At 42.9% G+C, this 23,062-nt stretch overlaps 1 protein-coding gene across 1 annotated transcript in view; it reads right to left on the bottom strand.

The window, feature by feature from the left end:
• Window positions 1-1,694: 1,694 nt before the first annotated feature.
• The window catches only part of susd2 (sushi domain containing 2), a 33,019-nt gene continuing 11,651 nt past the window's right edge, over window positions 1,695-23,062 (bottom strand). The window contains exons 12-15 of the mRNA XM_060882872.1: window positions 22,955-23,062; window positions 20,965-21,141; window positions 10,396-10,492; window positions 1,695-3,113 (exon numbers count right to left, since the gene is read on the bottom strand). The exon at window positions 22,955-23,062 is cut by the window's right edge and continues 171 nt beyond it. Of these exons, the coding sequence (XP_060738855.1) occupies window positions 3,053-3,113; window positions 10,396-10,492; window positions 20,965-21,141; window positions 22,955-23,062 (443 nt within the window). The 3' untranslated portion in view covers window positions 1,695-3,052. The remainder of the gene's footprint in view (window positions 3,114-10,395; window positions 10,493-20,964; window positions 21,142-22,954) is intronic.

The raw sequence follows: 23,062 nt of genomic DNA, 5'->3' as shown, positions 1-23,062 counted from the left end.
TCTCTCTCTCTCTCTCTCTCTCTCTCTCTCTCTCCCCAGCATTTTCTTTATTTCTCTCTCTCTCTCTCTCTCTCTCTCTCTCTCTCTCTCTCTCTCTCTCTCTCTCTCTCTCTCTCCAGCATTTTCTCTTTATTTCTCTCTCTCTTCACACACCCTCCTTCCTTCTCACTTTCATCATTTCTTATTATTCTTTGCATCTCCTTCTCTCTTTCTCTCTCCTCAGTCTTTTTTCTCTCCTGCCTTTGTTTATCACACCTTCCTTCATCTTTTCATTTGTCTCCCCATCTCATCTTAACCCCCCCTTTCTTACTGTTTCTCCTCTCTTTCTCTTTTTCCATCCTGTTTTCTTTCTTTCCCTTCTCTTCATATTTCTCTCCATCTTTTCTCTTCTTTCTTATTCTCCTCCACCGCTCTTCTCTCAGTTTCATCCTTTTCTCTTTCTTCTTGTTCTCCTTAATCTCTCCCTTTCTACGATTCTATCTTCCTTTTCTTCACTTTCCCTTCCTTTTTTCTGCATCTCCTCCTTTCTCTAGTTCTCTTCATTTTCTTTCTTCTCCTCAAATGTATTTTCCTCAGCAGATCTTTTCTTTTCTCTCTCTTGCCTTTTACCATCTCTCATCCTCTCTCTTTAGTTCCTTTCTTTCTCTCCTTAGAAGCTTTTTCTCTTTCATTCTTTTCATTTAAGAGCTCTCTCTCTCTCTCTCTCTCTCTCTCTCATTCTTTCATCCTCTCCATTTCTTTCACTTTCTCCTTCTCATGTATATTTGGTCAGATATTTTCTTCCTGATTTTGTTTAGCTTCACTTTTTTACTCCCCTCATATTCTCTTTTTTTGTCTGTATTTCTTTTCTTTGCTCTTTATCTTTTTCTATTCCCTTCACTGAATCTTTCTTTTTTATGACGCATCTCTTTTTATTTTTCTTCACTTTACATACACCCCTGTTTCTCTGCCACAAAACTTCAAATGCTTTGTGTCCAGTCCAGACTATTCTAATTAAATTACGTCTCTCTCTCTCTCTCTCAATCTCTCTCACACACACACACACACACACACACACACACACACACACACACGGAAAGAAAGCCAAATAGAGTGAGAGAGACAGAGAGAGATGGCAACACATCCAAACAGAAAGACAGACAGACAGATGGAAAAAAAGACAAACAGATGGACCGATACACATAGACAGACAGAGAGATGGATCAATACACAGAGACAGACAGAGAGGCAGAGAGATGGCCAGACAACCAGACAGATGGAATAAAGAGAGAGGCTGACAGATAGAGACAGAAAGACAAATGGACCGACAGACAGAGAGAAAGACGGCCAGACAACCAGACAGACAGGGTGACAGACAGACTAGTAGACAGAGAGACAGACAGAGTGACAGACAGACCAGTAGACAGAGTGACAGACAGACCAGTAGACAGAGAGACAGAGTGACAGACAGACCAGTAGACAGAGAGACAGACAGATTGACAGACAGATCAGTAGACAGAGTGACAGACAGACCAGTAGACAGAGAGACAGACAGATTTCCTAATATATTTCACTGGTGGGAAAAAATTCCCAAAGAAATTCCACATCCCAAACTTCTACAGTAAAGTAAATCTTTCTCCAGCTTCACCACATTGTACACGTTATTATTATAAACCACTGGTACACACACACACACACACACACACACACGGTGCATCAGTCATCAACATTTATTGTAAATCCTCACAAATCTCTGAGTTTCATTACAAAATGTCATCGTTTCCATTCGACTGTGATTTCTCGTAATGACCCGAGACCAAAACCACAAACTGAACCTGAGTTATTTAACATTTCTTTTTTTTTTAAAAAGAATTAAAAACAATTCTCGATTGAAATAAAAACCCGTTATAAATTTACTTAAGGTGCCGTTACACTAAACTTCCATCATGCGACGTTCCTTCGGAAGCCACAGCGAATATGGCGTCGACCGGATTTGATGTCGCAAGCCGCGTCATTGTTTAAACAGATTTTCTCCTCGTTAGCAGTAAGCTAGTCTGCTAAAATACAGTAACTAGCTGATCATAAGGCAGTTACAATATTTACCTCCTCAGTGTTAGAGATTTAACGTTAATATGTCTGTGTTCTGGACCTAAAGTGAACACTATGAAACATATGACGCAAATCAGGCAGCGTTTCCGGTCTCCAGCGTTCGCATGAGTATGAATGGAAGTCGACGAAAGGAAAGTGTAGCGTGACCTTAAGCGTCTTTGAGCATGTGCAGGACCTGATTCTGAGTATAAGGAACTTCCTTATTCCTAAATAAATACTTTTAAGGTTACGTTTAACACGTTACTAAATAATTTGACTGAATTCAATATTGAATTCTGGGGGCATGGTGGCTTAGTGGTTAGCACGTTCGCCTCACACCTCCAGGGTTGGGGGTTCGATTCCCGCCTCCACCTTGTGTGTGTGGAGTTTGCATGTTCTCCCCGTGCCTCGGGGGTTTCCTCCGGGTACTCCGGTTTCCTCCCCCGGTCCAAAGACATGCATGGTAGGTTGATTGGCATCTCTGGGAAATTGTCCATAGTGTATGAGAGTGTGTGTGTGTGTGTGTGTGTGTGTGTGTGCCCTGCGATGGGTTGGCACTCCGTCCAGGGTGTATCCTGCCTTGATGCCCGATGACGCCTGAGATAGGCACAGGCTCCCCGTGACCCGAGGTAGATGGATAAGCGGTAGAAGATGAATGAGATAATATTGAATTCTGATTGTTTCTTCATACGATTTAAATATTAACATCCTTCAGACACAATACTAGACTTGAAATAAAGCAGGAAGATTGAATCATGAGTGAAGTTTACCCTCAAGGGGCTGCGATCAAATTAGCACCAGGGAGAAAACTAATCACCAGTTTTAATTAAGCTTAAACACATGGCTGCTGAACGGAATTGACAGTGCAAAAAAAATTAAAATAAAATTCAGGAGGTTTTATGACACGTTGCTTGTACTGTTGCATGTGTAAATTACATAGAAATCACACAGTACAACAGAGCGATGGTGCAGCAGCTGAGGGGTGTCACAGGTTTGTAGGGTCGTGCTGATAATCCACCTTGTTTTCTCTCTCCTTTATTCTTTCCCTGTGAAAGAAACAAAAACGCAAAGGTTGTGAGACGCAAATGCAAAAGCGGAGGCATTACGACATTAAAAAAGAATTCACAAATAACACAAAAGCGTCGCTGACCATATAAACAGAATCAAACAGACAGAAAGACCGGAAACCGAGGCAGACAGATGGGCAGACGGAAAGATGGGCGGAAGGAGAGATGCAAAGAGAGACAGTCGAACTGACAACTGGATCGACACACAGACGGACAGAGAGACAGATTGATGGACGGAGGGTTGGACAGAAATATGAGAAAGAAAGACAGATGGAAAGAAGAGACTGACGAAAAGTCAGACTGACAGAGACATACAGAGAAACAGACAGGAAGATGGGCAGACAGACAAAGGGAGGTAGACAAGTCAGTGGGTACAGAGATGTGTGTAAAGAGAGACAGGTAAGAAGTTAGAAAGACATGTATATAAACATGTAAGTGAGGGGGTAGACAGGTGGGTAAAAACAAACAGCCAGACAGGTGGGTTAGTAAACAGAAGTGGTTTGATTTGTAGACAAGTACAGGAGGTAAGTAGGTAGACAAGCAGTGAGACGGGTGGAGAGACAGGTGGAGAGCAGGTAAGTAAGTAGACAAGTAGGGAAATGGATGGAGAAACAGGTCAGTTGGCAGACAAGTAGGGAGACGGGTGGAGAGACAGGTGGAGAGCAGGTAAGTAGGTAGACAAGCAGTGAGACGGGTGGAGAGATGGGTGGAGAAACAGGTCAGTAGGTAGACAAGCAGTGAGATGGGGAGAGAGATGGGTGGAGAAACAGGTCAGTAGGTAGACAAGCAGTGAGACGGGTGGAGAGATGGGTGGAGGAACAGGTCAGTAGGTAGACAAGTAGGGAGACAGGTGGAGAGATGGGTGGAGGAACAGGTCAGTAGGTAGACAAGTAGGGAGACTAGTGGAGAGACAGGTGGAGAGCATGTAAGTAGGTAGACAAGCAGTGAGACGGGTGGAGAGATGGGTGGAGAAACAGGTCAGTAGGTAGACAAGCAGTGAGATGGGGAGAGAGATGGGTGGAGAAACAGGTCAGTAGGTAGACAAGCAGTGAGACGGGTGGAGAGATGGGTGGAGGAACAGATCAGTAGGTAGACAAGTAGGGAGACAGATGGAGAGATGGGTGGAGGAACAGGTCAGTAGGTAGACAAGCAGTGAGACTAGTGGAGAGATGGGTGGAGAAACAGGTCAGTAGGTAGACAAGCAGTGAGATGGGTGGAGAGGTGGGTGGAGAAACAGGTCAGTAGGTAGACAAGTGAAGACTAGTGGAGAGACAGATGGAGAGCAGGTAAGTAGGTAGACAGTCAGTGAGACGGGTGGAGAGACAGTTAAGTAGATAGACAAATAGGGAGACTGGTAGAGATACAGGTCATTAGGTAGGCAGGCAAGCAGGTAGAGAAGTAGAGAGACTGGTGGACAGACAGGTGAGTAAACAGACAGGTGAGTAAACAGACAGGTGAGTAAACAGACAGGTGAGTAAACAGACAGGTGAGTAAACAGACAGTTTTCCAGTAGACCAGTAAACAGACAGTTTGGTAGACAAACAGACAGGTCTTACTAAAAATAGTGCTTTCTACATATAAAGGTTCTTTGGATGATTAACAGAACAATCCTGAAGAGGAAACTCTGCTTTAGGGTTCTGCGTAGAACATATGAGGGTTCCCTCACAGACATAAACTAAAGTACTAAACCCTAAACTAACGAGCGCTGATCTAAAGCTGACCGAAAAACTTGAAGTAAACTGAAGCTCAGTGAAAACATGCAGCTCATCTCTGAAACCAGGACTAATAGAAGATTCATGTTTTCTCGAACACAATAAAGACGTGAGACTCGAGTCGATTCTTATACAAGTTTCCCAGTATGACAAATATGTTCGACTTCACGCTAACATCAAAAAGCCTAAAATAAAAATAACCAGCGCCAAAATCATCCCTTTAACTTTTCTACCTCTTGACCTGAACCTGATCTCCGACCGAAAGGAAACGTACTGAAATCAGACTCGTGCTTGAACCGGTTTCCCGTAACTGAAAACACACGACGTAACACAAAACTGTTCTGAATTACACCGAGCTGGATTACCGCGTCCGCTAAAAAAAAACTCCAGCGTGGATCCGGAGCTTGCTGTCGGAGCGTCGCGTTTGGAAACGACGGATGACGATAAATAAGTGTTTAGTGCTGTATAACTCGTGAAGAAGTCGCTCTTTTACTTCCACGCTGCAGGGATAACGCTTTACAGCAAGCTGCCCTGAACAAAGAGAAGATCTCAACACGATCAATGTACCGTGTAGAAGCGTTCACCCCCTTTGAACGGTTCCATGTTTTGGACTTAATTAACATTATAGGACATACCTACAGAATCTGTAGAAAAGTCAGTGAGCCGATTAGACGCAGAAGTCATGAAGTTAGTCATGAAGATAACCAAAAGGTCATGAAGGTGATGCTACAGTACCACCACCATGCTTCACTGTAGTGCTGGTTGTTCTCAGGGTGATCAGTGCTGTCTCGTCACTCTGATGAGACCAGAGAACATTCTCCGACGTGTTTTGCTGGGTCTCTGACGTGACTTTCGGATTGTCGTTCTTCTGTAACAGCCTGATTTGTGGAGAACATCCGAAGAACATCCAAACTGTGGATTTCCCCCAGAGTTCACAGAGGGGCAAATACTTATGCAAAGGCACTGTACAGTACGTGCTTTTTTTTTTTTTTTTTAAATTCAACTGCATTTTGTTTACCTCACCAGCTCCTTATCACCTGCTCCTGACATTCCAGTTAACCTTACGGTAACTTGCGGTGTTAAAATAGTCATATCCTGGTTTCCATGGCTACGCTTTTAACAAAAATTTATTTCCGGGTGTCTAAGCGTCAGCCCGACACGTCGTGTGTAACAATTTGTAACAGAATGTCTTTGTGTAAGGTAGCATCAGCCGTGTGTGTGTGTGTGTGTGTGTGTGTTAATGACTTTACTCAGTTGTGGTTAGCAGGACTTGCTAAGGCATGCTGGGAAACCTGATTCCTGGAAAGTACCAGGGCATCTGGGACATGCACACACACGTGAACACTCAGACTGTAAGTGTGTACAGTTCTGTATTTATATTATACGCGTGTTCGCTCCTTTCAGACAACACACACACACACACACACACACACACACACTAAGCATTGCCAGATATAGGGACAAAACCACATGACTAATTGTACACTAAATGTCTGTAAATCACGTGTAATTACACACAAACTATACTATATATTTGTTCCGTCTGTACCTCAGGATGTAAACGCTATTACTGAAAGATTTCAGCACTTAATATGCGACCAAACACGATCATTAATTAAGAATCAGGAATTTTCTTTCTAAATGCTTGGATAAAATCATTTTTTAAAAGACCTTTTGGTATCAAAGGATTTTTAGAACAGCAGTATTGACAGTTTGTATAAATCTGATGACACGGTAGAAACACACACTAAACACACACACACACGCAGGACACACTAACATTTTATACTTCCGAGGATGACACAAGATCGTTTCCTTTCAGAATCGATTACACGCCTTCGCCAAACGTTCGGTCCGGGTTTATCACGTGCGGCTGTTAGCGGAGACTCAGAATCGTGTCGGTTTTTACGTGGTGAAAGTCGGACGTGTTGAGAGTCGAGTTACGCGGCTGATGGAGTGGATTTTATAGGGGTGGTGTTTGGTACATGCAAATGACCTTGAAGTTTTTTTGCTATATAGTATAACAAGCAGGGGGACACGGTGGCTTAGTGGTTAGCACGTTCGCCTCACACCTCCAGGTTCGGGGTTCGATTCCTGCCTCCACCTTGTGTGTGTGGAGTTTGCATGTTCTCCCCGTGCCTCGGGGGTTTCCTCCGGGTACTCCGGTTTCCTCCCCCGATCCAAAGACATGCATGGTAGGTTGATTGGCATCTCTGGAAAATTGTCCATAGTGTGTGATTGTGTGAGTGAATGAGAGTGTGTGTGTGTGTGCCCTGCGATGGGTTGGCACTCCGTCCAGGGTGTATCCTGCCTTGATGCCCGATGACGCCTGAGATAGGCACAGGCTCCCCGTGACCCGAGGTAGTTCGGATAAGCGGTAGAAGATGAATGAGTGAGTGAGTTTAACAAGCAGCTTTAAAGCTGAACAGAAATCCAGGATGGAGGATTGAGGAGATGGTGAACAGTGAAATGAAGAGGAGTTTAATGTCACTGACTCACTGCTGTGTAAACAGACTGATGTAATGATCACATTAATGCACCGTGACGTCATCACAGTAAACACAACTGAATCTGATTTAATAAAACAAAACGGATAACAGACGGTTTATTTAGCAGCGTTAAAAAAGTCCTTCAATTAAAAACACACACACACAGGGTCTCTCACACACACACACACGATCTCACACACACACAGGGTCTCTCACACACAAACACACGATCTCACACACACACACAGGGTCTCACACGATCTCACACACACACAGGGTCACACACACACACAGGGTCTCACACGATCTCACACACACACAGGGTCACACACACACACACACACACAGGGTCTCACACGATCTCACACACACACAGGGTCACACACACACACACACACACAGGGTCTCACACGATCTCACACACACACACAGGGTCTCACACGATCTCACACACATACATAGGCTCTCACACGATCTCACACACACACACACACACACACACACACACACACACACACACAGGGTCTCACACGATCTCACACACACACACACACACACACAGGGTCTCACACGATCTCTCACACACACACACAGGGTCTTACAGGATCTCACACACACACGGTCTCACACACACGGTCTCACGCAATCTCACACACATATGTGTCACATAGACACATGCTCACATACACACACACTAAAAACACAAGCTTTTACACACGCAGTCTCTCAAATTTCAGATTTCACACTTACAAATTCAGACAAACGCAACGCAATTGCGTTTTGTACAAACGCAATTACACACACTTGCCACTCACACAGACACATGCTGACAGAGACGCACTCACACACACACACGTGGCCATACTCACACACACTCAACACACACGCTTTCACACACACACACACGCTGTCACACACAGTCTCTCACACAGACACACATGCACTCACAAACGTTGCCATAGTCACAAACACACACAAATGGTCACACATCACACACACACACAAACACATTCAAAACAACACATGCCTTCACACACACACGCTCCTGCTCTCACACGTGCTTACACGCACACACACACACTACACTGCAAACCTCTGTTATGCATTTGCCTACTTTTCCCTTCAAACAAAAGAAGACATTTTTCCCTTTTTCTCGCCCAGTTACAGACATATGCAAATACTGAATTTGCATAAAAACAGGTGACTGAAAAACCATCTCTCTCTCTCTCTCTCTGTCTGTCTATCCATCTCCCTTATTCTCTCCCTCTATCTATCCATCTCCCTCCTTCTTTCTGTCTCACTCTCTCTCTCTCTGACTATCCGTCTCCCTTATTCTCTCCCTCTCTCCCTCTCTCTCTATCTATCCATGTCCCTCCTTCTTTCTGTCTCACTCTCTCTCTCTCCCTCACTCTCTCTCTCTCCCCCTCCCTCCCATCCTCTCTCTGCAGGTGTGTTATCTTTAACTCTTCTCCTGTTACTTCTTTGCTCAGGATAAAAGACTTTGGTGGGGTAATAAGAGGGGACAATGGGGCAATATTCATCCCCCCTCCTCCTCTTCCTTCCCCCCTGGCTGTAACCCTACACTACACATTAGGAAATAAGGGCCTGGAAAATGAGGCAGTAACGAGAGAACAGTAACCAGTGAAAAGGGAGAAGAGAAAGAAAGAGAGGATTGAGGTTTATCGTCCTGGGAGCAACAGACACGTTTGTCCTGCCACTGAACTAATAAACTAATTCAGTCTGTGTGTGAGACCAACAGTCTGTGTGTGAGACCTCGTCCTCTCTGCCTCTGTCCCTAACGAAAGGTCCGGGGGGTTTTTCCATATTAAATTCTGTTCTGTTCTGGTTTCCTTACAGAAGCTTTGATGGGACGTCTCTGTCTGTCCCGATGTAGTGTTTTTAATGAAGTCGGTGATTTACTGCGTCTTTCCTGCCTGATGCTGCAGGTGTGGAGTTTGTGTATCGTGTTTTACAGGTCCGGGGGAGTTTTACGATGTTCACCCACAGGCCTGGACGCTTTCGTCCCCTTTTATCTCTTCTTATATACGTCAGTGCTGGTGTTCAGCGCCTGATGAGACTGAGGAGGTTAATGATGAGTGATGGGACACAGAGCTGAACTTTCACTTTCAACACACAAAGAGGAGATTTTACCTTCGACTTCTTTATTTACTGACCAGAATAAAGACATTCAACCGTCTTCATGTTTATATGGAAAACACTAATCAACACACACACACTCAAACAAACACACTCACACAAAAACACTCACTCACTAACACACACACACAAACACTCAAACAAACACACACACACTAACACACACACAAACAAACACACTCACACACAAAAACACTCACTAACACACACACACACTCAAACAAACACACTCACACACAAAAATACTCACTCACTAACACACACACACTCAAACACACTCACACAAAAACACTCACTCACTAACACACACACACTCAAACACACTCACACAAAAACACTCACTCACTAAAACACACTCACACAAACACTCAAACAAACACACACACACACACACACACTAACACACACACAAACACTCAAACACACTCACATACTAACACACACACACAAACACTCAAACAAAGAAACACACTCACACACACAAAAACACTCACTCACTAACACACGCACACACACACACACACTCAAACAAACAAACACACTCACACACAAAAACACTCACTCACTAACACACACACATAAAAACACTCACTCACTAACACACACACACTCACACAAACACAAACACACTCACACTCACACACACAAAAACAAACACACAAACTCACACACAAACACTCAAACAAACACACTCACACACACAAAAACTCACTCACTAACACACACTCACACAAACCCACACACACACCAACACACACTTACAAAGACACACACAAACTCATGCATACAATCACACACAAACACACGCCCATACAAAAACACAAACAAATTCTCTCTCACACACGCACACACACTCTCGAACTCACACCAAAGCAGTAGAATCAAACCACTGCGCCAGCTCACCTCTTCTGTTTCCGGTTGTAGAGGACGATCGCGATCACCATGACGACCAGCGTGAGGGCGGCACCGATGCTGCCCAACACGATTCCCAAAGTGTCATCTACAGAAAAAAAGAAATTGATCGTATTTAAATAAATTAAATAATTAATCAATAATAATGACGTTTTTTTAAAAAAACATCTATGCAAAATTTACACACACACACACACTGAGTATTTGCTCCACCCACTTTTGATCTAAATTAAATTTCCATATCACGCGAACTCGATAGCATTTAGCTGACGTTAGCGTCTGTTTTAAGCCACACCCCCTTTCTCTCAGACTGATCTTCTGGTATTGAGTATCTGAGGCGTGATGGTGGTGATGATATTTGGAACACGTTAAATGGTGCATACAAGACACGAGTAGACACACAGACACCGTGTCGCAGCACCGTTCTCTTCCTCCCTTCATCATCCCTTCATCTGACCCTCAGCTTTCCCTCTCTTCCCCTCTCACCGTAGAGGAATGCACACGCATGACACGCTAATGCGGGGAAAGTGCTCTACAACAGCAGCTTCATCACCCTGAACGCTGATGGATGTGGGCTTCAGAAAGACAGAGAGAGAGATAAAGAGACTAAGAGCCCATATCCTGCTGCAGTTATCTTCCTCTCCGCCCTGCTCCCAAGGCGAGTGTGTAGAGTTTTATTTACAGTACACACAGAAGAGAGAAAGTGTTCAAACAGATCAGAAAGAAATACGTTTCTCTGGAAGTGAAGGCAGAAATCAAACAAACCACGAGAATCAAAAACCGGACAAGGAATAAAAACAACACACACTGTACATCCAAAGGGAAAAATAAAACACACGCCGCGTCCTGATGTGACAGTAACACAATGATCAGTGAGGTGGTGTGATGAAGAGGAGACGTGATGAAGAGGAGACGTGATGAAGAGGAGACGTGATGAAGAGGAGACGCTGCTCAGACTTGAACAGTTTATTCTCTTTCAGTCATGTTTTATTCCTCTTATAACAGACATTCAGCAACAATTAAAAGATTTTTATTTATTAAGAACATCAGAATTTATATGTTAAGAGCTCATTCACACACACACACACACGCGCGCGCTATCCCTCTCTCTCTCACCCACACTCTCTTTCTCTCATACACACACACGCTCTCCCTCTCTCTCTCACACACTCTCTCTCTCTCTCTCTCATACACACACACACACATTCTCTCTCTCTCTCTCACACACACACACACACTCTCCCTCTCTCTTACACACACTCTCTCTCTTACACACACTCTCTCTCTCTTACACACACACTCTCTCTCTCTCCCACACACTCTCTCTCTCACACACACACACTCTCTCTCTCTCACACACACTCGCTCTCTCTCACACACACACTCGCTCTCTCACACACACTCTCTCTCTCTTTCTCTCTCTCTCACACACACACTCTCTCTCGCTCTTACACACACGCACACACACTCTCTCTTACACACACACGCACGCACACACTCTCTCTCTTACACACACACCCATACACACACTCTCCATCTCTTACACACACACACTCTCTCTCTTACACACACACTCTCTCTCTTACACACACACAAACACTCACTCTCTCTTTCTTACACACACACACTCACTCTCTCTCTCTCTCCCTCTCCACACACACACACACACACACACACACACAGTCTCTCTTTCACACATAAACACTCCATCCCTCTCATACACACACACAGACAAACACAAACACTCTCGCTCACACACACTCTCTTTCTCACACGCACACTCTTCCAACACACTGTCACTTCACACACAGGCATTTGTGCCAAAAAGTATGCGGGAGAAATAGGCTGAGTGAGTGAGAGTGTGTGTGTGTGTGTGTGTGTGTGAGTGCATTCATTCCAAACAAGCCACACCTCATAGTATCTTGAAAGCCTAATTAATCAGGTGGAATCAGGTGCGGCTCCTATTTGATTGGAATGAAAACCTGCTCCCTCTGCAGAAATGACTGGACTCCCCTGGCGTTTGCTCAGATCACCTTAGAGATCTAATAAAAATATAAACAAACAAAAAATAAATCAATCCATTTAGCTCCGCCCACTTTTTCTACAATATGTGAAACCCACATACAAGTCGCACTTCGATACGTAACACTACCGAGGTTTAACCGTCTGGAGCACGAGGTCACGTTTGTAAAAGAACAACAGCCATAACGACAGAGCATTCATTCTAAATTCGCCCGAGGGCTGATACCAACAACTGTACAAACACAATGCTGCGTCTTTCAGGAGGCGGCTAAATGACAGTATGGGTTTCTTTAGAAAAGGAAGAACACGAATAAAAACAAAACCCTACATATAAAAAGCTATTAAAGCCTCATAGCGCTAGTCTTATGCTAATGCTCATGGACAAAAGTGTTCTAGTTGATTTATTACTGTACGTAGGTTTCAACTTCATTCATTCATTCATCCATCTGTTTTCCTTTCCTCTTTGTTGTTGGTGCTTTAAGGACAAAAAACATAAATGTCACCACATCAGTGTGTGCAAAAAGCTGCTCTATAATTACATCTGGAATTAGAGGATTTGCAGGATCTTTCCTCATCGCTGCAAAAAAGCAAAGGCAACAAAGAAGGTAAGGGAGACATAAGGAGAGACGGAGGGAGAGACGATGAGGTGTCTTTCACCTGTTAGTGTCCTTTTTAATAAATCCGTCTCTAAATCCTTAAATCCCTAAGATCAACTTCACCTTTCTTCCAATCAGAGCTTTAATCGTTAAACAGCTACAGACGAGACGCTCGGGTTCGCCCGTCACAGACGCTGGAAGGAAGGAGACAAAGGGAACAGAGGAAGAGACGAGAGGAAAAGTCTTCAGAGGGAAAAACAGCTTGACAAAAGTCACAGAGAGCAAAAAACAAAAAAAAAAAACAAAAAAAAAGAAAATCCCCCTGGAAACCAGCGTAATGCTAACGGCTTCATAATCAACCTCAAAACTTCGTTTACGTACGAAAAAAAGACAGACATCACACGATTTTTTATGTAGTCCCTAAATTTCGTACTTTTACTTTCAAATCTCAAAAAAAGATCAATGTAAACGCATTTCCTTTAATATAACGTCGCTGTCGGGCGGAAACCTCGTATGTCCAAATTTTGTCAATTTCATATTTTTTCGATGCTATTGGTCAGTCCCCACGTGGGTCTGTTATTTTTACAAGTTATTAACCAATCTAAAGTCTTGAAAATAGCTTGAGCGCAAATCTCATAACTCCATTGGACACTTCAACTGTCCACCTCTTCCTCACTCCGCGGGAAAGCTTCGCGGCATATTTCTCCTCAAGAAGAGTCGCAACGAATCAACACGCCTTCTGAGGTAAATGTCTTCAAAACACTGGGCTCAAAGAAAAAAAAATCTTGACCCCCGCTAGTTCTGGTGCTCGTCTGAGGACAGGAATTTAGCGCAAGACAATCCACTGCAACGCGGACTAAACCCTGTGCACTGCAGATAAGGTACGTGTTTTTTTCATTTCCTGAAAAGTAACGGTTTTGGAGATACGAGGATTCCGCCTGACAGCGACGATAAGTAAGATGCTCCCTAATTATAACGTGCTGCCGTTAGGAACTCTGGATTCTGATTGGTCAGAAGGTCTTGATTCGTTTCTCTACCAGCAGCTCAGACAGTTGTTTAAATTTATACGTTTAAGAGTTTGTTCTAATACGGAGTCGTTTCTAGTAACGACTTGTACAGGAAAGAGACCTGGCAGGGTGCACGGAAAGTGTCTAAAATGTGCTTCGGATCTGGACCATGGAGCAATGGATGAAGGAGGCTTGGTCTGACGAGGAGGAGACAGTACCAGAGGATGTTCTGATGAGGATCCTCATGAACCTTGGGTCCCGCATTGATGCTATTTTGACACGTAGCACCTACCTAAACACTGCCGTTAGAGATTACTGTACCTGGTCTGCAGCAATGTCCTCTTCTAGCAGCAATGTTCTCTGCAAAAATTGTTCAGGACTTGTTTGAAGAACACGACAAAGAGTGTTGACTTGACCTCCGTACTTCCTATATGTTGGACGTACTCGACAAACAAGTCCGATCCACGGAGACCCCGTCTTGCAACTTGCAGGGCTTAAAGGATCTGCTGCCAACATCTTCATGATGATACCATAGACACCACAGCACACTTTTAGAGATCTTGTGGAGTTCATGCCACTAGCTGGTTTGGTGGCACAAGAGGGACCTACATAATGTTTTGACTGATAGACATGTGTCTATATACAGTATGCTCATAACCGTCATACTGTACCTGATCAATTTTATGTCAAATGGTACAAAATCAGGGGACACGGTGGCTTAGTGGTTAGCACGTTTGCCTCACACCTCCAGGGTTGGGGGATCGATTCCCGCCACCGCCTTGTGTGTGTGGAGTTTGCATGTTCTACCCGTGCCTCGGGGGTTTCCTCCGGGTACTCCTGTTTCCTCCCCCGGTCCAAAGACATGCATGGTAGGTTGGTTGGCATCTCAGGAAAATTGTCCGTAGTGTGTGATTGTGTGAGTGAATGAGAGTGTGTGTGTGCCCTGTGATGGGTTGGCACTCCGTCCAGGGTGTATCCTGCCTTGATGCCCGATGACGCCTGAAATAGGCACAGGCTCCCCGTGACCCGAGGTAGTTCGGATAAGCGGTAGAAAATGAGTGAGTGAGAGAGTGGTACAAAATCATGGTCAGTATTTTTAGGTCAGTAACGAGATACACAGGTAGTCTCAAGTTTTTACTTTTTTTTTTCTTCCTTCCCTCTAAAAACACAGCAGAGGTCAGGAGAAAGGAACCGTGTCTTCATCTGTTCACTGGATAAACTCCAGATCTGATTTAGGACAGAACCATCCTGTAGATGTGTATCACGGAGGAAGTGTGTGTGTGGTTCTGCTCTAATGACACTGAAGGACTTAGGGGTTAAAGAACACAAATGCAAAAAAAAAAAAAAAAAAACACCAGATGGACAGAGCAGGAGGAGATGGAGACGGCGGAACTGAGACATAAAAAATGATTGCGGTAATATCAGAATAACAGCCTGTAGACATTTGTTCGAGAACCTCTCGTCGAGGCACATCGGCTCTTTGTTAAATTCCATCGGCGGCACATCTGACTCGACTTAAAAAAGAAAGCCCAGGGCTGCCCCAGGTGGCTGGGCTGGTGGTGGAATTCATAAAATACATGGGTGTACTGGACAGTAGCTGATAAACACTATGTTGCCTTGAAAAATGGCAGATATGTGTCTACTGTGTTGTTTCAACAAGAGCGATCTGTGATGAAACGTGGTGTTTCGAACAAATTAAGGCTCTCTTATACAGAGAAACTCTACGTATGTAGATACTGGTTCACTAGATCTAAAACTCTGTGGTGATGTAATGCGCAGAAGAGCACAAGTACTAGTTTAAGTACTTCAGGAAGAGGAAGGTCTTTACACATTCAGACATTTAAGAGAAGTTCAGGGAAGAGCCTTGATGCGTACTTTCCGTGTGCCCTGAGAGATGGTGGGACCAGTCGAGTAGTGCTGGACAATCAGAGGATGCCTGGTATGGTGCAAACTAAAGACAGGAAGTGGAAGGACATGTAGTGGAAGGGTCAGGAAGCTGTCCGACGACTCAAGGTCTTGAGATGGTTTTTATATTGACTTCAGATTTCTTGCATTGGTCCTTGGATTTCTCTCAGTTTTGGCCACTTGCCAAATATCGTCTTGGTCTCATCTGAGAGTCGTGTTGCATTTCCTTTTGTTTAACGTTTAGCAAGAACTGCTGTTGTTTTCTATTAAACCACCCGAGCAACGGACTCGATCCCTTTAAGACACAGCCTTTACTTAAGCTTGCCTATTTCGTTGTTTAAAGACTCAAGTGACTCGGTTGTTCAGACATCTAGGAGAAGTTTATACCACGACCCAGGTGCCAGAACAGAGAAGAGTCTTGATGCCCTGAGAGATGGTGGGACCAGTGGAGTGGCACTGGAGGATCAGAGGGAGTTGGTATGGTCCAACCCAAAGACAGGATATGTAGAGGAAGTGTCATGAAACTGTCTGATGACTTGAGGTCTGGAGAAATTTTTATAATGACTTGGTTTTGTCTCAGTCGATGCATTCGGTGTGAAAGTTTTTGCCTTTCTGTTCATTTAACATTTAGCGAAATGTAAGCAATGCACAAAAAAAAACAGCTAGTTGAATTAAAGGTTTGGACTTCAAAAAGAATTCTGTGGTTTTCAGTCTCACTTTCGTTTAAATTCGATCCCCTTAAGACACGGTCTTTACTTAAAGCTCGAGTCCAAGTACTGATCTTGGACTTGACAATGGCGGTGTTGATTACAGCCCTACATTAACCAAAAGGTCATTTCCAAAAGCAGCCATCCATAAAGAACAAGTTCCCAAGTTTAATTCTGCTTAAATAAGTCTCGAGTGCCTGGTCTTGTAGTGCTTCTGAAATGACTGGAGTACTCTGAGGAGAACAAAGTAAGCAGTGAGCACCAGTGATGCAGACTATGATTGATCAGAAGGTCAGGAGTTTACCAGTCGCACCAGGGCCCAAGTGTATCTGTCAAGTTTCATAACTGTAAACCACCAGTGGCAGAAATAAAGTCTCAGAAAATAAGTCCAAATTTGAGCTGTTTCTACAAATGTACTCATGCAAGTCTGGTAAGAAGGAGCAGTGGTGCCTATTTGCAATTAACCTTATCTTTAAACAGTGCATAATGTTAGTTAGCATCTCCTAAACAAATCTCTTCCCGAGACACATGATAAAAGAAAGACGCAGTAGTGACCAGTGGACAAAACCGCTTGTGGATTAGAGAAGAGGTAGAAGGAGAATGTTGAAAGCCATGCAGGTTAGAGTACAGATTCAACAAATTCAACATCTCAGAGCAGACCACCTGCTGGACATTGTTTTAAATGGACCATGACAGCTCGAATCAAACAGTTATGCCGAGGAGTCGGGATACCGAACAAGTAACCGGGTCCGTGGATTAGTGTCGAGAGTACGAACGATAAAAACTGCAAGACGAAGGGAAATACTGGCCCGTACCAAACAATAAATGAAGTTAACAAAAAATTAAAAAACAATATTGAAACAAGACTGATGAAAAGGGTGTAGTAAAGGAGATGGAAGTAACAAGAATGATAAATAAAAGTCAGAGGTGGGAGTAAGTCACACATGTGCAAGTCACAAGTAAGTCTCAAGTCATGAATGTCAAGTCGAAGTCAAGTCGAGGCTTTTTTTTTTAATATTTGTCAAGCAAGTCTCAAATTTGCGACTTAAGTCTGACTCGAGTCAAGTCGAGTCCCCCTTCTCCGAGTCATTTAACTCAAGTCCGAGTCAAGTCTCAAGTCATGAATGTCAAGTCAAAGTCAAGTCGAGGCTTTTTTAAATATTTGTCAAGCAAGTCTCAAGTCTCAAATTTGCGACTTAAGTCTGACTCGAGTCAAGTCGAGTCCCCCTTCTCCGAGTCATTTAACTCAAGTCCGAGTCAAGTCTCAAGTCATGAATATCAAGTCGAAGTCAAGTCGAGTCTTTTTTTTTTAATATTTGTCAAGCAAGTCTCAAATTTGCGACTTAAGTCTGACTCGAGTCAAATCGAGTCCCCCTTCTCCGAGTCATTTAACTCAAGTCCGAGTCAAGTCTCAAGTCATGAATGTCAAGTCAAAGTCAAGTCGAGTCTTTTTTCAATATTTGTCAAGCAAGTCTCAAATTTGCGACTTAAGTCTGACTCGAGTCAAGTCATATGACTCGAGTCCCCCATCTCTGTCCAAAGTTATCATAATGACTCATACAAGTGATCAGTGCGATAAAAGCAACAAACCAAACAAATTAAGATGAAAAAAAGTAACATAAATAAAATAAATGACCCACACTTACAAGCAAATGTGTCAAAGATACATAAATGACTCATAATGTGACATGTACCAAATAAATGAGTTAAACGTAACCGAAATGACCCACATCAAGTGAAAGAAACAAAAGTTATCCAGAATATATTCATTGTTACTCATGACCATGTTTCAAGAACCCTAAAATACTTTAAACAGAACGAACGGTCTTGAAGTAAAACTATTCCAGTCATTTGACCACCACCTAGTGGCAGAGGCACCTAGAACCCCTGAGGATGATCTGAAACACTGTAGTGTATTTAAACATTTTACACTTTTCATCACGCCGGTGGTTCGTTGCTTCAGCAGCCAGTTCATCATGTCAAACATCTTTGACGTGGAGTGGAAAGAGCTGTTAAAGATCGGAAAGCCCAACCGTGCCAGAAGTGCGTAATACACAAATGTCCATCTGGAAGAGTTTTCCTCTGAACATCAAAAGGAGTCAGGTAGATCTACCTAATAAACACTCAGTTCATTGTAGCCTACAGTACATCCATGTGTAAAGAGTTCCTGTAACTAGCGTTTAGTTTGGTCTTGCTATGGCTAAGCGCTATGCTTTAAGCTGTTTTACTTGGCACTACTGAGCTTTCTCACACCTGAACATTTGCATTTTTTCTGCTTTAACTCGCCAGACGCGTCTCGTTAATTATCAGAGTCGAATCAGATGTTTTATCTGGGAAACACTAAAATATACAGAGCATGGGGTTCCCATTCCCAAGCCTGGGGTTGGACAGCAGGCTTAACTGTTACCATAAGACAAACACACCCTCATCTACTTCTGCACTCCGACAAATACGCAGCGAGCCTCAACGCTCAACACATTTATGAATGACTTTTCCAAGAATTAACAATAAACAAAAGTAATAAACAAATAAACAAATTCTCTGAGAAAAACTGATGAACAAAGATGAGGTATTTATCCATTAAAAACAATAAACGAATCAAATAAATTTAGACAGCATAAACAACAAACAAATTGAATAAATTTACTCAGAGTAAACGATAAACAAACGAAGGAACTCTCTCGGAGCAAGCAGTAAACAAGTCAAATAAATCTAACCCGAGTAAACAACAAAATTCTTCTAGAGTAAACAATAAACAAAAGCTATTAAATGTATCCAGAGTAAACAACAAACAAAGCTATTAAATGTATCCAGAGTAAACAATAAACCAAGCAAGACTTCCCACAGAGTAAACAATAAACAAAGCAAGACTTCTAACAGAGTAAACAATAAAAAAATTAATTTACTTACAATAAACGATAAACAAGCAGAGAAATTTACCCACAGTTAACAATTAAAAAAAAAAAAAAATAATAAAAATTGACCAAGAGTATAATAAACAATCAATAAATTCACCCAAAGTAAACAATAAATGAGACAGAAACAACACAACACAAATGACTCTGGGGAAGTCGTGGCCTAATGGTTAGAGAGTCTGACTCCTAACCCTAAGGTTGCGGGTTCGAGTCTCGGGCCGGCAATACCACGACTGAGGTGCCCTTGAGCAAGGCACCGAACCCCCAACTGCTCCCCGGGCGCCGCAGCATAACTGGCTGCCCACTGCTCCGGGTGTGTGTTCACGGTCTGTGTGTGTTCACTGCTGTGTGTGTGCACTTTGGATGTGTTAAACGCAGAGAACAAATTCTGAGTATGGGTCACCTACTTAGCCGTATGTCACGTCACGTCACAAATGACAAACTGAAAAAGTGCCACAAACTGAGCTGCTCTAATCACAGGCTAAAGTAAAAAGCACCAAGATTAACATAGTTGAATAAATAACTAATCAAAAATGATTAGTGGAATAAAGAAATGATCTCATGACAAACAATTAACAAGGTAAAAGTAATTCAAACTCTCTACAGTGAGACACTGAGAAACAGCATACATACAGACAGCAGAGTGTGTAAACACTGCCACATAGTGTGTGTTTGAGTGAATTACACTCTACTCCACTGCACTAACCCAGGTACTGAAAGCATGGACAACAACCACACACACGACCACACACACGACCAAAGACACACACCAACACACTAACATATTAACATACGATCACAAACACACACACACACACAAACCAACACACTAACATATTAACATACGATCACAAACACACACACTCACTCACACACATCCACAGACACACACCAATAAACTAACATATTAACATACGATCACAAACACACACACACTCACTCACACACATCCACAGACACACACAACACACTAACATATTAACATACAATCACAAACACACACACTAACATATTAACATACAATCACCAACACACACCAACACACTAACATATTAACATACAATCACAAACACACTCACTCACACACATCCACAGACACACACCAACACACTAACATATTAACATACAATCACACACACACTCACTCACACACGCATCCACGCGCACACGCGCACACACGCTCACACATTAATACACACACACACACTTATTGCTAAAACATAAAACAGGAGGTGCAAAGAGCACTAGATGTTAAAAAATAGAAATAAATTAATTATAAAATTAAAAAAATAAATAAAATTACAAATAATAAAAAAGGAAAACAAACTGTTTAAAATCCAAATAATAATTTAATATAAATGTATATATAAATAGGGAAACCTACATATTATTTATTTCCCCAGCTCACCTGAAACACAGTGCGTGTCCTCTCCTGACCACCGTCCGTCCTCCTGACACACACGCTCCCGTGAGCCGTACAGACGGTAACCACTTTTACAGGAGAATCGGACATTTGCCCCCTTCAAATACACCGTTCCTTCTTTTCCCCCATGCTTGGGTGGCTGTAGCCAGCCACAGGACACCACTGAGGATCAGAAAAACATGTAGTCGAGGTCACAGGTCACAGTATCCCTAATCCAAAGTGTGTAAGTGTGCACTACTGAGTGCACAGTGTGTAAGTGTGCACTACTGAGCGCACAGTGTGTAAGTGTGCACTACTGAGTACACAGTGTGTAAGTGTGCACTACTGAGCGCACAGTGTGTAAGTGTGCACTACTGAGTACACAGTGTGTAAGTGTGCACTACTGAGCGCACAGTGTGTAAGTGTGCACTACTGAGTACACAGTGTGTACGTGTGCACTAGTGAGGATCAGTAAGAACAGTAAGATAACAATAGCGGCATTTATATTTATACTTTTCGTTGATCCTCTGCTCATCTCCAGCATTAGTAGAACCGACAGCAGCAAAAATAAATAAATAAATAAGTTAGCTTTTATTATTATTATTATTATTATTTTTATTATTATTTTTATTATTATTATTATTTAGTACTGTGTTTTTTTTGTGTGTAGATTTTAGCTAGTTTTACTTTTCACTTGTGTGAATAATCTAAAATACACATTTGGAGGAACGAAAGGTTCTTTAAGAGTTCATTAGATAATTAAGTGTTTCCTTAAAGGGTTCTAGAGTGAATTTATAAGGGTTCTCCAACCGGAACAATCTAAGAACCCTTTAAATGGCAGCGATGTCGGAAAATACGGATTAGTAAAATATTTTAAAAAGAATCTTTTACACTGAAACGTAACTGAATGGTAGATTTCTTCAGCGTAAGAAGCTTATCAAGAGCACGTAGCTTATCAAGAGCAATGTAAAGAGTTTATATGAGAGATAAAGGTTCAAGGTTAAAGTGATGTGACATCTGAGGTGTGATAACACAATGATAACACAATAATAATACAATGATAACACAATGATGACACAATGAGAACACAATGAGAACACAATGATGACACAATGATGATCAGAGGTTTTAAAGTCTTATCAGATCTGATGAAGGTTTATATAAAGTGTGATGCGTTATAGGATAGGATATAAAGTTTTGAGGCACGTAAGTGCTTTATCTGTCCCCAATGACTCTGAGTGTCCCCTTATGACCCTGTGTCTGTCCCTGTACATGTCCCATTATGACCCTGTGTGTGCCCTGTACATGTCCCCTTATGACCGTGTGTGTCCCTGTACATGTCCCATTATGACCCTGTGTGTGTCCTGTATATGTCCCATTATGACCGTGTGTGTCCTGTATATGTCCCATTATGACCCTGTGTGTGTCCTGTACATGTCCCCTTATGACCGTGTGTGTCCCTGTACATGTCCCCTTATGACCCTGTGTGTGTCCCTGTACATGTCCCATTATGACCATGTGTGTGTCCTGATACATGTCCCATTATGACCCTGTGTGTGTCCCTGTATATGTCCCATTATGACCCTGTGTGTGTCCCTGTACATGTCCCCTTATGACCCTGTCTGTCCCTGTGTATCCTCTTATGACCCTGTGTGTCTCTGTGTATCCCCTTATGACCCTGTGTGTGTCCCATTTATTCCCCTATATGTCTCAATGTGTGTCCCTTCATGTCCCTGAGTGTCCCTTTATGTCCCTGTGTTCCCCTTTATTTCCTTCACCATGTGACCCCATGTGTGTGTCTGTGGTTCCCTATGTGAGTGTGTGTGTCCCTGTGTGACCTTTTTGTGTCTCGGTTTGACCCTGTCTGTATCCGGTGTCCTGTGCAATAAAAGCTCTGCAATCTTCATTACAAAAGCAACTGTAGTGTTAAAAACATTTTTTCTTAACGTAACAGTTACACTAGGTTTATTACTCAGTATGTCTGGCATCCACTCACCAGGCTGTAGGTCCTGCACCGTGGCTGCATGAGTGCGGACGGCGTGCAGCGTGTTGTTGCCCAGCTCCAGACTGCGTGTGCTTAGCGTGTCGTATTTACAGAACTGAG

This window comes from Tachysurus vachellii, chromosome 12 (genome assembly GCF_030014155.1).
Source record: "Tachysurus vachellii isolate PV-2020 chromosome 12, HZAU_Pvac_v1, whole genome shotgun sequence".
Classification (NCBI taxonomy): domain Eukaryota; kingdom Metazoa; phylum Chordata; class Actinopteri; order Siluriformes; family Bagridae; genus Tachysurus; species Tachysurus vachellii.
This window is presented reverse-complemented; position numbering and strand designations above follow the sequence as displayed.